Below are 13,478 nucleotides of genomic sequence, written 5' to 3'. Positions count from 1 at the left end.
TCTATTCTATTGTCTTTAATATGACTAGTAGAACTTTACGAATTACGTATCTTGCTCACATGTTGGCTTGCATTTTATTACTGTTAGGGCTGTGCTAGACAAGACAATTGGATAAGAAAGCTAAATAACAGAAGTCTCCAACAATATGGAATAATATAACATAAATATAAGATATTAATAAATTTCTTATATACCCACTGTTATTAATTAAAACAGGATGACATTCTGCAGGAATAACAACAATAAAACCATAGAACAGAGAACACAGAGAGAAAGCTGGATAGAACGCAGCAATTAAGAGAATATGTTTAGGAGTCATTCTGCCTGACTTTAAATTCTGGTTTCACCACCTACTAGTTGCCTGTTTCTGGGGAAATGACTTAATGTTTTTAAGCTTTATCTTATTTGTCTCATAAGATTTGTTGAGGTTCCAGTTCAAGACAGCAACATAGGAGGCTCCTGAACCCACTTCCTCCCACAGACACACCAAATCTACAGCTACATACGGAACAATCCCCTCTGAAACAGATCCAGAAAATAGCTGAGCAACTCCTACACATCAGGCAAATGAGGAAAAACCCGTATTGAAATGGGTGAGAGAGGCTGAGACACAATCTTGTCATAAACTCCACCCCTAGCACAGCGACATACAATCCAGAGGGAACTTACAACTTCCAGTGTCTCCCTGAGGAGTGAAGGGCTTGGACCCACTACCTAGCACCCCAAGTTTGAAGACTTCCAACTTAAATGGAAAGCAATGGGCCCCCAAAATACCTAGCTCTGAAAGCCAGCTGGGGCTTGGGATACCATGGTGAAGAAACAGTTCTTCACAAGCTTGCAAGGACTTGCTGTGGCAATCTTCCCAGGGCTCAGAGCTGAGGCAGGAGACCAAAATGCCCAGTTTTTCTCTGAAAGAGGCTTATTTGGAAATCTTAAAAGCCTGGGGGTCTGGCTCCTAGCTTAAAACAGATCTAGGGGCCACCTGCAACCCTCTCCTGAGACAGGGAGGCCAGAGATGCCATCTTCACGCTCTCCCTCTGCTCCCATTCCAGGTGGTCAGGATCTCCCTGGAGGGACCTTGTGCACATGGCTGGCGCCCCAACTTTTGCAGCTGCTGCCCAGGGGATGAGCCTCCAGTCTCCGGGCTCTGGTGGTCAGCAGATATTGCATTCACAGATCCTACAAGACTGTAGCAAACAATGAAACAGTTCTCAACCAGCTATCCCTCTCAGGGCACAGTGGAGAGGCAGCAGTCAGAGGCACCCAACTCCTGATGTTCCCTGAGAGAATCCTATTTTCGTGTCTTGGGGGCTGCAGCCTGAAGGTAAGGGTTCTAGTTTGACACACATCTAGGGGTCAACTGCAATTCTTTCCAGAAACCAGAGAGGACCTGAGGTACCATCTTTGTGCTCTCCCCCTGCCTGGCTCCAAGTTGCTGGTGTCCATGTGAAGATGGCTGGAGCACATATCTGGCACCTTGGCTTTTGTGGCTGCTGCCCAGAGGACACATCTCTTGATAGCTTGACTCTGGTGTCCAGCAGGGCTGGTGTTCATGGGTTTGCAGAACCAGCAACTGATAAGCCATCCAGGCAGAAAATCAATAAAGAGACATTGCACCAAAACTACATATTAGACCAGATGGACTTAGACATTTACAGAATATTTCACCCAAAAGCAGCAGAATACACATTCTTCTCAAGTGCACATGGAGCATTCTCTAGGACAGATCATACATTAGGCCAAATCAAGGATCTTTTCTGACCACAATGGCATGAAACTAGAAATCAACTACCAAGAAGAAAATTGGAAAATTCACAAATATGTGGAGGTTAAACAATATACTACTGAACAACCAGTGGGCCAAAGAAGAAATCCAAAGAAGATACCTCACTATGTGGCTTACTTTCTTACTCTGTTATGTTCACACCTCCAAATGCTTTACGGTTCATTTCTTAATTTTAAAATATTTTCTTTCTTATTACTTAGGTAATACCAACATTACACAGGTAATACACGCACACACACACAAACACACAGAGGATCTTTCTCTAAGTATCCTATTAAGCTGTACTCTCTTTTTCATTCATTAGTCTCTCTTGGCCCTCCTTTCATATCCATAAATACAGAGCTCAACACACTAAATAATACTCCACTGTATGCATTTGTATAACTTATGATATAAATTACAGACATTTTATGTAATCTAGTCAGTGTTGCTAGGTATTTAGATTCATTCCAAATTTTTAATGACATAGACAACACTGCAATAAACATTCTTTTCTGTACTTGTCTTATTATCTCCTTAGGGAAAATTACTCATGTGTAATTTCTCAAATGACACAGTGTTTTTTAAGGACTTTGATTCCTATCGCCAAAATATTTCCCAGAAAAGTTGCACCATTTAGACACCCAGACAGTTAAGTAATTAGGGAAAAAGCTTTATGAAAACAACAAAAAACATATCATTCATTTTTTTAAAATAAAATAGTAATCCAAAGTGTTACCTGAGGGCGAGCCATTTCACCTGCTGCAATTTTCCTCTCCTCATTGATCAAGTTGATGATTTTTTGATTAACGAGCGGTGCATTGGCACCCTTAATCTTTGAAATAATTTTCCCATTCTACAAGGGAAAAGAAAACATGAAGGAAACTTTCATTTTGAGAAAAAGTCAAGAATTCACACTTTAACTGGACTAAGTCCCCCACTTCCCCACACCCCCACCAATCCTTTCTTCACTTTTGCAGTTAGCCATTTTAAAATGGGGTGTTAGTGATGTGAAAGGATGTCTCGATTTGGTCACCCACAGCTCTTTGAGTTCTGCCCCCAGTTTGTGTGTCCTCCCACAACCAAAGGAAAGGCATCTCTGAGTGACATTTCAGTGGTTCTGTATCAGCCTCCCAACTTTGCCTTCCCTGTGAATTTTTGATACTGTTCCCCTTATGTCCGTCTTTCAACACATATTTACCAAAACCTGTTTACTGGCATAGTGCTAGGCATGATGATATGGAATAATAGGCCTGGTACTTGACTTAATTAAATTACAGAAAAAAACCCACAAACAGACACATGCCAAATAACAAACATGATGGGTCCAACCAAGGGAGGTACAAAGCACTGGGAGCATCTACAGGAGTTTTTCCTAGTCAAGGAGATCAGCAAAGGTACTTATCAACATCGGGAAGTGATTCTTGGTTTCAAATATGAAGGAGGACTAAGAGACCACTAGGCAAAATGGAGAAGAAAGAGCATTTTAGGCAAAAGGAATAGAGATGTAAGGGTCCTAAGGCTGGAAGGGAATATGCCTTTGGAAAGTTTAAACAGAGCAGTGACCACAATTAGAACTGTTGTTTGTAAAGATCATTTCACCGACCATGTGGAGAAAGGGTTAGAGGGAAGCAGGAGAAGATGCTTATATACAAATCGAGGGGAAGATGAGAGGGAGGGTGGCTCAGTCTGTGGCAACAGGGATGGAGATGGAAAGAATGGAAAGAAGCAGATGTGTGTGAGAAAGACTCAGCTGGTGAAATTGACAGGTCCAAAGTCTGGTGTGGGTTGGGTGTGATGGAAGAAGTCACTAAGATGACTTTTCTGTTTCTGTTGAGAAACTAGATAAATTAAGATGTTATTCACCAAATGAGGTGGATGGTCCATTTGAGGAGGATGGGCATGGATCTACTGATCAGACCCTTGGCGAAGTGATGGCTGTCCCAGAGCTCCAGACTCTGCATGGTGGGCTACCTGCCCAGTCTTTCTTGCTCAGTCCCATGTTCCTAATTGCTACCGTTGCTAGGGTCTCCTCATTCTGGTTCCCTAAACTACGTCTAGGCCAGGGGTCAGCAAACTATGACCCAATACAGAAACTGTATTTTCACAAAGCTGATAATACTTACTATGTGGCCCTTTACAGAAAAAGCTGGCTGACCCCCCCCCTAAACCATCAAATCCTACACATCCAACTTAGAGCAAGATGTGCCATGCAATGGTTTTATTCAATTAACTTAGTAATTCAGTTCCTTGAAATAGCTGCAAGGTATTGTTTAACAGAAGCAAAAAGTTATATCCAAGAAGTGTTTTTTAATAATTATTTCTAATATCAAAAAAAATAACCTAAGTACCCAGCAGTGGAGGAACAGCCCAAGCTCTGTCCATGAAGCCCTTTCTTCTTATCCCAAACCTCCAGCCCTGTAAGAGCTGTAGCTGGTCACACAAGTTAGCATCGAACTGCATACTCTCCTTTTAGAAAATACACTTCTTATGTTTTTCTGATTATTAAAGTTGTATGTTCTTCATAGAATATTTGGAAAACATAGAAAAGTATAAATAAGAAAGCTTAAATTACGCATCCTTCCCCCACACACAGAAAACTGCTGTTAATAATTTGGTGAATACTCTTCACGCCTTCTTTCTATGCATTTGTAAATACAGAGATAAAAGCAATATATATTGCAAAATAGTGATCATATGGATATTTCCTTGTATTGGTATGTATGAATATTCATAACCGATTCTCTCCTACTGGGTATCTAAGAAATTTCCAATTTTTCACTCCTGTAAATAATAATCCATCATAAAATCTCTGATTATTTCCTTAGGAAAGGTAAATACCACCTCATTTTTCTTTCCCCTGATCAACTTAGCATGTGGTAGTCTACTCTCCTCAATCCATCATGAACTCCTAGAGGTCAAGTTATAAAATATATTAATAGACAAGCAAAGCTAAGGCAAAAACAAATCTGCAATTACTGTCATCAGAAAAGTTCCATGGTAATTTTACAATGCCACTTGCTCTTCAACTGTAAATTGTAATCTGATAACGCATTTGACATGACAAATATTGGACTTACAACACTAAAGAGAAAAACAGGTTCACATTTATCTCTAAATGGCTGCAAAGTCACAACGCTGTCAGCTTCTGCCTGAAAAAAATATAAATATTTCATATAATAATAAAGGAAACTATATCCAAGTCATCTGACACATTATGTTGAAAAAACACAGAGATACGTACAATTTTTATTTTTTTGTTGACTACAACATTTTCTGAGTACATATAGTTTTAAGGACCAAATTGCATATACTGGTAACTCGGGCCCTGCGTCATTTGGCCTCAATCTTACTTCTCACGGTTCTCCTTCGTGGTACCCAACCTGCAGCTAAATTCACCTCCTTGTAGTTTGCTACACAAAACCCACTCTTTCCTTCTTTGTTCCCTGCTCATTCCCTTCCTTTTCCAACCCAGCTCAAGGGTCCTCCCTCCAAGTCTGTCATATTCGCCTCTGCACATCACCCCTGCTCGTGCATCAATCACAGGGCCATACATAAGAAGGAGCTGACTAAATGCTTTTTGAATGAACTGCTTGGCAAATCTCAAAGCCTTTGATTTCTATGTCTGGAATTTTCTTAAAGTCTCCTCACAAATTTCAAGTTGTCCTAAATTGATTCTAAACAACTACATATTAAATAGCAGTGTGTTCCTCCATATTAACACAGCATCCCTTGGGCCAGCTGTCAAAATGAGGTGGTTGGTAGGGTTTTCTATAAGAGTTGCTGTGAAGAAGCCATGTGAGGGTCTCTCAGCCTGTGGCAGCTGAAGGGGCTGGGTTATCATTTTTTTTTAGCACATTGGATTCCGCATCATTTTCTTTTTCATTTGTTTGTTTCTACTGCTTTTGAAAAAAAAAGGAAGGGATGACAAGAATTAATCTATAATATTAAAGGACAGAAATCAAAGACTATATTTAAAAGTAGTCTAGGTATCATCATTACAACGTTTATATTATAATAAAGGATTAATTAAAGCATTTAATAATATAAAAGAACCAAAATAAATAATATTTATTGAATTTTTATATATATATAGATACAATGTTAGTACAAGTGTTCAGGCATTTTAAAAGGGCACATAAAAGAAGAAATTTTATACTGGCCATTCAGCCTATGAGGATTTCAACAGGTAATCAACTTCACAGATTTTAATTTTGGACTTCAGTTCAAAAGGGATCCCTTTCCTTGGTTAACTGCACGTAGCAAAATATCCAGCAGAGGGAGCCCCTCCATTGCTCTCAATGGAGGTTTGGAGACTATTTTTGACCCTTGCTGAGCAGGTCACAGCAGAAAAACAGCATCAATCTATGTGAAGGTACTATTGTTGAGTGCGCTCAGAAATAACAGAAGAGAAAACATTTGGGGACAATGCACAAATCTTTTTGTTGTTAAATTCAACAGATGCTAGGATAATGAAGAGGACACATTTTGGAAAGACTTTCCTAGCACTTCCCTGGGGAGATAAATACAGTAACAATTGACTCCTTGTGGAGTAGGCTGAGGAATTCTGTCTGGCTGGGGTATGACTGGGAGGACGCAGTCGAAGCCTCTGAGGTTGGGAGGAGGCACTGTTAAGACCCGTATCTTCACACAGCGCTGAGCTGTGCTCAAAGGGCAGCCCAACAAACTACAGGGTCTAATTCTCCTTCTACTCCTCAGCCTCCACCACTGTGCCCAACCCACACACACTCAGGTTTGTTCCTACTCAGACTCTATAAACAGTGAGTGATTTAATGACTCTAAACCACCGAGGAACACAGCATCAAGCTATACTTTCTCAGAGTCTAAGGACTTCTTGCCTTGCTTTCTCATGCCCAAGTCCCCTTCTAGGTAGCCTGACAGCATTGTTGTCAGTCTCGCCCCAGTGAACTCAATTTCCTTTTAGACAGTGGGGTTTTCCCATGATCGCTAGCCCATGAACTTGGATCCTACCACTCCCAGACAAACTTCCCTAATGACAACTGCCAGGACTCAAAGAATTCTGACCCTTGATTCTCCATGATCCATTTACCAGCTGTTAGATCCTTCTGATATTTCTTCTTACTTCTTAGACCAACCCCTTGTCCGTCGTATGTAGCAATCCCCACTGTGCCCCATTGTCTATCCCCTGAACTTAGTTTTTCCTCCCTGCCAAGAATCAGATCTCGAACCATATTCCAGCTCTGTGCAGGTGGTTTGGACTCTTCAGAGTGAAGCAGGCTGTTATGGAATGCTGCCCGTTAAAAAACTACCAGACCTTTCTTTCAGGAGACAATGTCAACCTCTTTAAAAGTTTTACAAATTCTGAATTGAATATCAGTTTTTTAATTTAAATTTAAATTAATTAAAATTAAAAATTCAGTTCCTCACTCCCACTAGCCACATTTCAAGTGCTCTAAAGCCACTGGGCACCTAGTGGCCACCACATTAGACAACAAAGCTCTAAACAGTTGATACCTTGGTGTGGATAAACTGAATAATCAATGCAATGAAGTCCAATGAGTTTGGCTGCAATGTTTTAATCCCTTGTCACATTTGGGTGGCAAGTAAGTGGGAGGAAAATCACTACCATTGGAAGATTGGTAACTGGGTAAATACCCAGAGTCCTACCCAATGCAATCCAGTAAATAGCATTTGCTGCCCTTATTCTAAGAGACACATGCTGAACATATGATCAGGTGAAAAGAAACAAGTCAATAGCCAGATATCCATTTTTAACTTTTCTAATATTCACAACTATGGTAAATAACCTCAACATTATAGGAATGATATAAAAATGACGTTCATTCTCAGATTCCATAGAATTAAATATATAGTAAAATTACTAAGTAAACATTGTCTGCTTTGAAGAGTTGGCAGGTTGTTTAACTTAAGACTACCCTTAAAGAGAACACTTAAACAGTTACCGTAACAAGAAAATAATAGTTTAATGGAAATGAAATCCTTACTACAACAAAATGCAGAATTTCATCCTCGTTTAGCTCATTTTTCAGTTTTCTGAATAAAGTTTGCATTGCTTTGCAAGGTCCACACCAGGCTTGGTAAACATCAATCACTGGAAAATGACAATATTTATGAAAGAACAGAGTCAAAGAATCTGGAATAGCAGCTTATCCCAAAGCTGGGGCAGGGGCAGGGGCAAGGGCAAGGGCGTAGCAGGGTTTTATGCTGGAAGTGTGGAGCTGCTGTCTGTGTTGGGGTGTCATGAGGTGCCCTGGCTCAAACTCTGGCTGGTTGGACAACAGGGAGCCCCAGTACCTGTTAGGCCTTTGTTCGGCAACATCTCATCCCAGAGGCTTTGACTGTTGACGACTGCCTGCAAAAGGAAGGCGCTGTAAAAGATCTTCAAGTGCCACAACGCTGAGTAAAGAATTGTTGATATGTCATGCCCACCTGTAACTGGATTTCTCTCTTTTTGCTTGCCATTTATCCACTGTCACACGAAAAATAGAAAAAAATTAAGAGGAAATTTAAATAATGTCCTTCTCTTTATATATTTAAGCAGCACCTTAACATACCATAGAAATTTTCCTTCAGCAATATTGGGTATGCATGCTCCCTTTTTCTGGAGAGAGAAGACCCAACGTTCCTGGAGGCTCTATGCTAAGTGCTTACGGCATCCATAGGGTCTTACTCTCCCAATAATCCTGAAGCAAGGTAAGAATGTTAGGAGGTACAGTTTCTTAAAATAGTAATGCTTGTTTCCCTGAACTATTATGCAGCATTCTCTCTCTGTTCATTTGCACACGTGTTAGTCGTCTGTGAACATGCTCGTGGATCTCTCTTGGGTCCCTCTCCCAGGAGATTTAATTTTTAGACCAAGGCCACTAGTATATTTTGGGGCACGACATAAACTTCCCATAGGTGTTAAATCAGGGGAGCCCAAAGCCCTATTCAATGGTGCCAGGCATGTTTACAGTGTGAGAGAGCAGACACGAAAATGAAAGAGGAGGAACCGCGAGCAAGACTGCATCCCAGCAAAGGGCGTTGGATTCTCCACCAAGCCTTGCACAAAACAGATCCTCCTCCAAGCCAGATTGGGACGTTTAAAGAACAGGAATGAACAACCCCCGAGGACCTAAGTCAGCCCCCTTGCCGAGCGAGGCCCGTGGCCTTTGTGGGCTGAGCTCCGCCGCGTCCGAGTGCCTGGGGCGCCCGGCTCCCGCGACGCTTTCTGCCCGCGTTGGTCCGGCTGAAGGACCAGGACGAGGATGCAGGGCGGGAGGGGCGCCAACGTCTCCGGCCGCCCCTCCCGCCCCCCGCGAGGCCCTGCCCTCCCGACACGGGGGCGGCCCGGAGCGAGGCTGCCGTTAAAGGCGCAGTTAGCCCCGAAAATCGTCCACCTTTTGTGGCCCCGCAGTGAAGGGACAACGAAGGCGTGTTTTTCTGCCTTTGTCAGACTCCTGCCCTCTTTCAGCTTTCTCCTCCCGTCTCCGTCCCCGCAGGAGCCCCGCTCCGCCTCCAGGGGGCGCTGCCCAAGGGCAGCTGTGATCCTCTCTCCTGGGGGGGCCTCCTGCCGCCGCTGGTCCTGAGTTGCAGAATGAAACGGGCAGTCCTCAAACTGGAGCGGAAGGCTCGCCGAAGTCCACCCTCAGCCTGTCTATCCAACTTCTCCTGCACCTACGCTGGTTGTTCTTTTTTTTTTTTTTTTAATTACTTACAAATAATTTTAGACTTTGCAAAAAGTGGAAACAATAATACAGAGAGCTCCCATACGCACTTCCCTTAGCATCTCCCAAGGGTAGCATCTTTCATAACCATGGTACAATGATCATCAAAACCAGGGAAATAACATTGATACAACGCTGAACTACTCTATAGACCTTATAGAAATATTTTGAGTTTTCCAAAGAATGTCCTTTTTCTGGTCCAGGATTCAATCCAGAGTCCCACATTGCATTTAGTTGTTATGTCTCCTTGGGCTTCTCCAATCTGGGACAGTTCCTCTGGACTATCTTTCTTTCTCTTTTGTGACCTTGGAGTGTGTGTGTTTTATTTCATTGTCATTTGTAGAACTCATATCAAGAAAATTTTTTTTGAGGTGGATTAGCCCTGAGCTAACATCTGCCACCAATCTTCCTCTTGCTGAGGAAGGCTGGCCCTGAGCTAACATCCGTGCCCATCTTCCTCTACTTTATATGTGGGACGCCTACCACAGCATGGCTTGACAAGCGGTGCCATGTCCGCACCCGGGATCCCAACCAGCGAACCTGGGCTGCGGAAGTGGAACATGTGTGCTCACCACTGCGCCACCAGGCCGGCCCCCTACGAATATTTTTAAAGTAACTTTTTTTGAAAACATGCTCTCCTATTCTTGCCATATGAATTCTATCCATTACACTTAACACCTTTTTTCGGTTTGCTCTATTTTCTCTTATTCTTAGGATACAAGTCTACCCAATTTGTTGGGTCTGCAGTCTGTCCTTCACAGTGATTCCATTTTTTTTTTTTTTTTTTTTTTTGATGTTTGTAACTTTTGCCTGTGAGCTAATCTTCAGCAGGGATTGCTTTTCGTGTGAGCCCCTGAGCCAAGACTGTGAAAGTACAGCCACACAGTGATACTCCATGTGGCTGTGCCTGACCCCATCAATAGCTAAGGTACCAGACAAGTTGTATGTTAATTTCTCAGGTAAGATTTCCTATTTCACTCAGGCAGCTGAAAATCCAAATCCATATTGATGGACAGCACATTCTGGGACCTGGATTTCCTATCAGCAATTTTTCATCCACATAGAATTCCTTATGGATGCAAGTATCCTTGCTCCTACCACTAAGCCAGTCGGGAGGGAAATGTTTATAGTCCCATTTCAGAAATGGGACAGCCCATCTTTATTTCCAGTAGTACACAGGTAGCTGCAGCTAACTCTGAACACGGAAGTTGTGTCCTAGACTCTCAGCCCCACAGTGTGTGCCAAACTTGTATCCCTAGCCAATTTATGGTCAAAATTTATTCATAACTTGCCAGATCAGAATATGCATACGTGCTTTTTCACTATCTGATTCAGCAAAGAAGTTGCTCATGTCATCAATGAGTGCATATATTTCCAATAGGAATGTTGGTGGATACTTTCATTTACATTAATGAGTTTGACAAAAGTGAAACAATGAAGATGTATGTCAGAACTTCACCCACTTATCAATGACAAGAACAACATCTTGCTGAATCAGATAATTGTTTTCAAAGAGGGGAAGACTCTTTTCTCAATTTTTGATGCTATTTACAATGTAACAGCTACAAACATAGCACATTAAATTTTAATGTGCATTAACAATAAATCAAGCCCAAGTTTGCAGCCTTTGTAGAATTTCCATATTGTAAATATTTCTATCATAGTCGATTTCAAGTTACCAAGATGATGTCACTGAACAAAAGGATGTGTGCCAGCACACCATTATACAATCATGCACCACACAACATTTCGGTCAACGATGGACCACATATGTGACAGTGGTCCGGCGAGAATAGCACCATATAGCCTAGGTGTGTAGTAGACTATACCATCTGGGTTTGTGTCAGTCCACTCTATGATGTTCGCAAAACGACAAAATTGCCTAATGACACAACATTTCTCAGAAGGTGCTCACTGTTAAGAGAAACATAACTGTACAGTATTTTCACCTACAGGTACGACATGTGTAAATAATCCCAAGAGCATGTAAAATAGGCAAATTTAACAAAGCAATGGGGAAGTGATGAGTTTTGAGTATTTATTACCTTTGTTTTAAATATAAGTCATTCAACTATTAGTTTTTATAATTTAATTTTGTGTGTGAGGAAGATTGGCCCTGAGCTAACATCTGTTGCCAATCTTCCTCTTTTTGCTTGAGGAAAATTATCACTGAGCTAACATGTGTTGCCAATCTCCCTCTTTTTTTGCTTGAGGAAGATTAACCCTGAGCTAACATCTGTGCCAATCTTCCTGTATTTTGTATGTGGGTCACCGCCTGGCTTGACAAGTAGTGTAAGTTCATGCCTGAGATCTCAACCCACAAACCCAGGCTACTGAAGCAGAGCACGCCAGACTTAACCATTGTGCCATGGGGCTGACCCCCAGAATTTCTATTTTTAATAGTTTGCACTTCTATGTTGAGGTTTCCTCTTTGATATATTCATTGACATCATATTTTCATTAATTTTTGAGCACTTTTCCTTTAATTATTTGAATGTCTTTTTAGTAGCTGCTTTGAAATATTTGCTGAATATAACATTTGGGCCCACTCAGAGTTGATTTCTATTGACTTCTCATTTTTTTCCTGAATGTAGGTCATACTTTTCTGTTTCTTTACATATCTAGTAAATTTTAGGCAAAAACTGAGCATTGTAGATAGTAATGTCAGCCTTGTAACAACTCTGAGTTTTGTTGTATTATTTTAAACATTGCTATTTCATTGTTCTAGAAGGCAATTAACTTACTTCTCTGGACTCAGAATGCAAAATTAGAATACCTCATGATATACAGCATCTTTTGAAAAGGTAAGCTTTTTAATATAAAGATATAGAGGAATTGGAAGTCAAGGATGGAAAAGATATAGTGTAAGCAGTAAGCAGAGGTAGGTGATATGACCATACTAATATCAGACAAAGTAGACTTTAATACAAGGAGTATTTTCACAGATAGACATTTCCCGATGACAAAAAGTTTCATCAAAAAGACATAAATATTTTACCTGCGTATATATTTAACAATATAGCTTCAAAATACACAGAGCCAAAATCGCCTGAATTAAATGAAAGAATAGACAGGGGCTGGCCCAGTGGCCAAGTGTTTAAGTTCACGTGCTCAGCTTTGGCGGCCCAGGGTTTCACTGGTTCAGATCCTGGGCACAGACCTAGCACCGCTCATCAAGCCATGCTGAGGTGGCATCCCACATAGCAGAACTATAAGAACCTACAACTAGAACGTACAGATATGTACTTGGGGGCTTTAGGGAAAAGAAGAAGAAAAAGAAAGAAGATTGGCTAAAGGTGTTAGCTCAGGTGTCAATCTTTAAAAAAAAAAAGAGAGAGGGAAAGAATAGACAAATTCATTTAATTGGAGACTCGAACATCACTTTCTCAATAACTGATAGAACAAGTATGGAAAAACCAGTAAGATTATTGAAGATCTGAACAACTCTGTGAATCATCTTGACCTAGTTGACATTTACTGACAAATACAGAATATAGCTTCTCTTCAGGTGTACATAGAATATTTACCACAATGAACCATAGACTAGGCAATATTTTTTTTCTTTTGTTCTTTCTTTCTTTGGTTTTTTTTTTTTTTTTGGTGAGGAAGATTGGCCCTGAGCTAACACATGTTGCCAATCTTCTTCTTTTTGCTTGAGGAAGATTATTGCTGAGCTAACATCTGTGCCAATCTTCCTCTGCTTTGTATGTGGGAAGCCACCACAGTGTGGCTTGTTGAGTGGTGTGTTAATCTGCACCCGGGATCCAAACCTGCAAACCCTGGGCCACTGAAGACAAGTGCGTGAACTTAACCACTATGCCACTGGGCCAGCCCCCAGGGAATTTTTAAAAATCACAATAAATTTCAAAAATTGGAAGCTTTAGCATATTTAGCACATTTCCGATAACAATAGAAATAAGCATAATAATACAATATTTGGTAAAGTCTTAAATACCTGAAAGTCAAGCAACATGCTTCTAACAGACAACATTGCAGGCCATCTG

General features: G+C 41.1%; 1 protein-coding gene across 3 annotated transcripts in view; it reads right to left on the bottom strand.

Moving 5' to 3' along the window:
- Positions 1-9,355, bottom strand: part of NME8 (NME/NM23 family member 8) — a 47,003-nt gene extending 37,648 nt beyond the window's left edge. For all 3 annotated transcript variants that reach the window (XM_070615422.1, XM_070615420.1, XM_070615421.1), the window contains exons 1-6: positions 8,951-9,355; positions 8,198-8,237; positions 8,063-8,120; positions 7,753-7,859; positions 4,846-4,917; positions 2,505-2,621 (exon numbers count right to left, since the gene is read on the bottom strand). In XM_070615422.1, the coding sequence (XP_070471523.1) occupies positions 2,505-2,621; positions 4,846-4,917; positions 7,753-7,859; positions 8,063-8,120; positions 8,198-8,230 (387 nt within the window). In that variant the 5' untranslated portion in view covers positions 8,231-8,237; positions 8,951-9,355. The remainder of the gene's footprint in view (positions 1-2,504; positions 2,622-4,845; positions 4,918-7,752; positions 7,860-8,062; positions 8,121-8,197; positions 8,238-8,950) is intronic.
- Between the last annotated feature and the right edge of the window lie 4,123 nt (positions 9,356-13,478).

The sequence above is a fragment of the Equus przewalskii genome, chromosome 4 (genome assembly GCF_037783145.1).
Source record: "Equus przewalskii isolate Varuska chromosome 4, EquPr2, whole genome shotgun sequence".
Taxonomy (NCBI): Eukaryota; Metazoa; Chordata; class Mammalia; order Perissodactyla; family Equidae; genus Equus; species Equus przewalskii.
The sequence above is the reverse complement of the archived record's forward strand: the minus strand, read 5'-3'. Positions and strand labels throughout refer to the sequence as shown.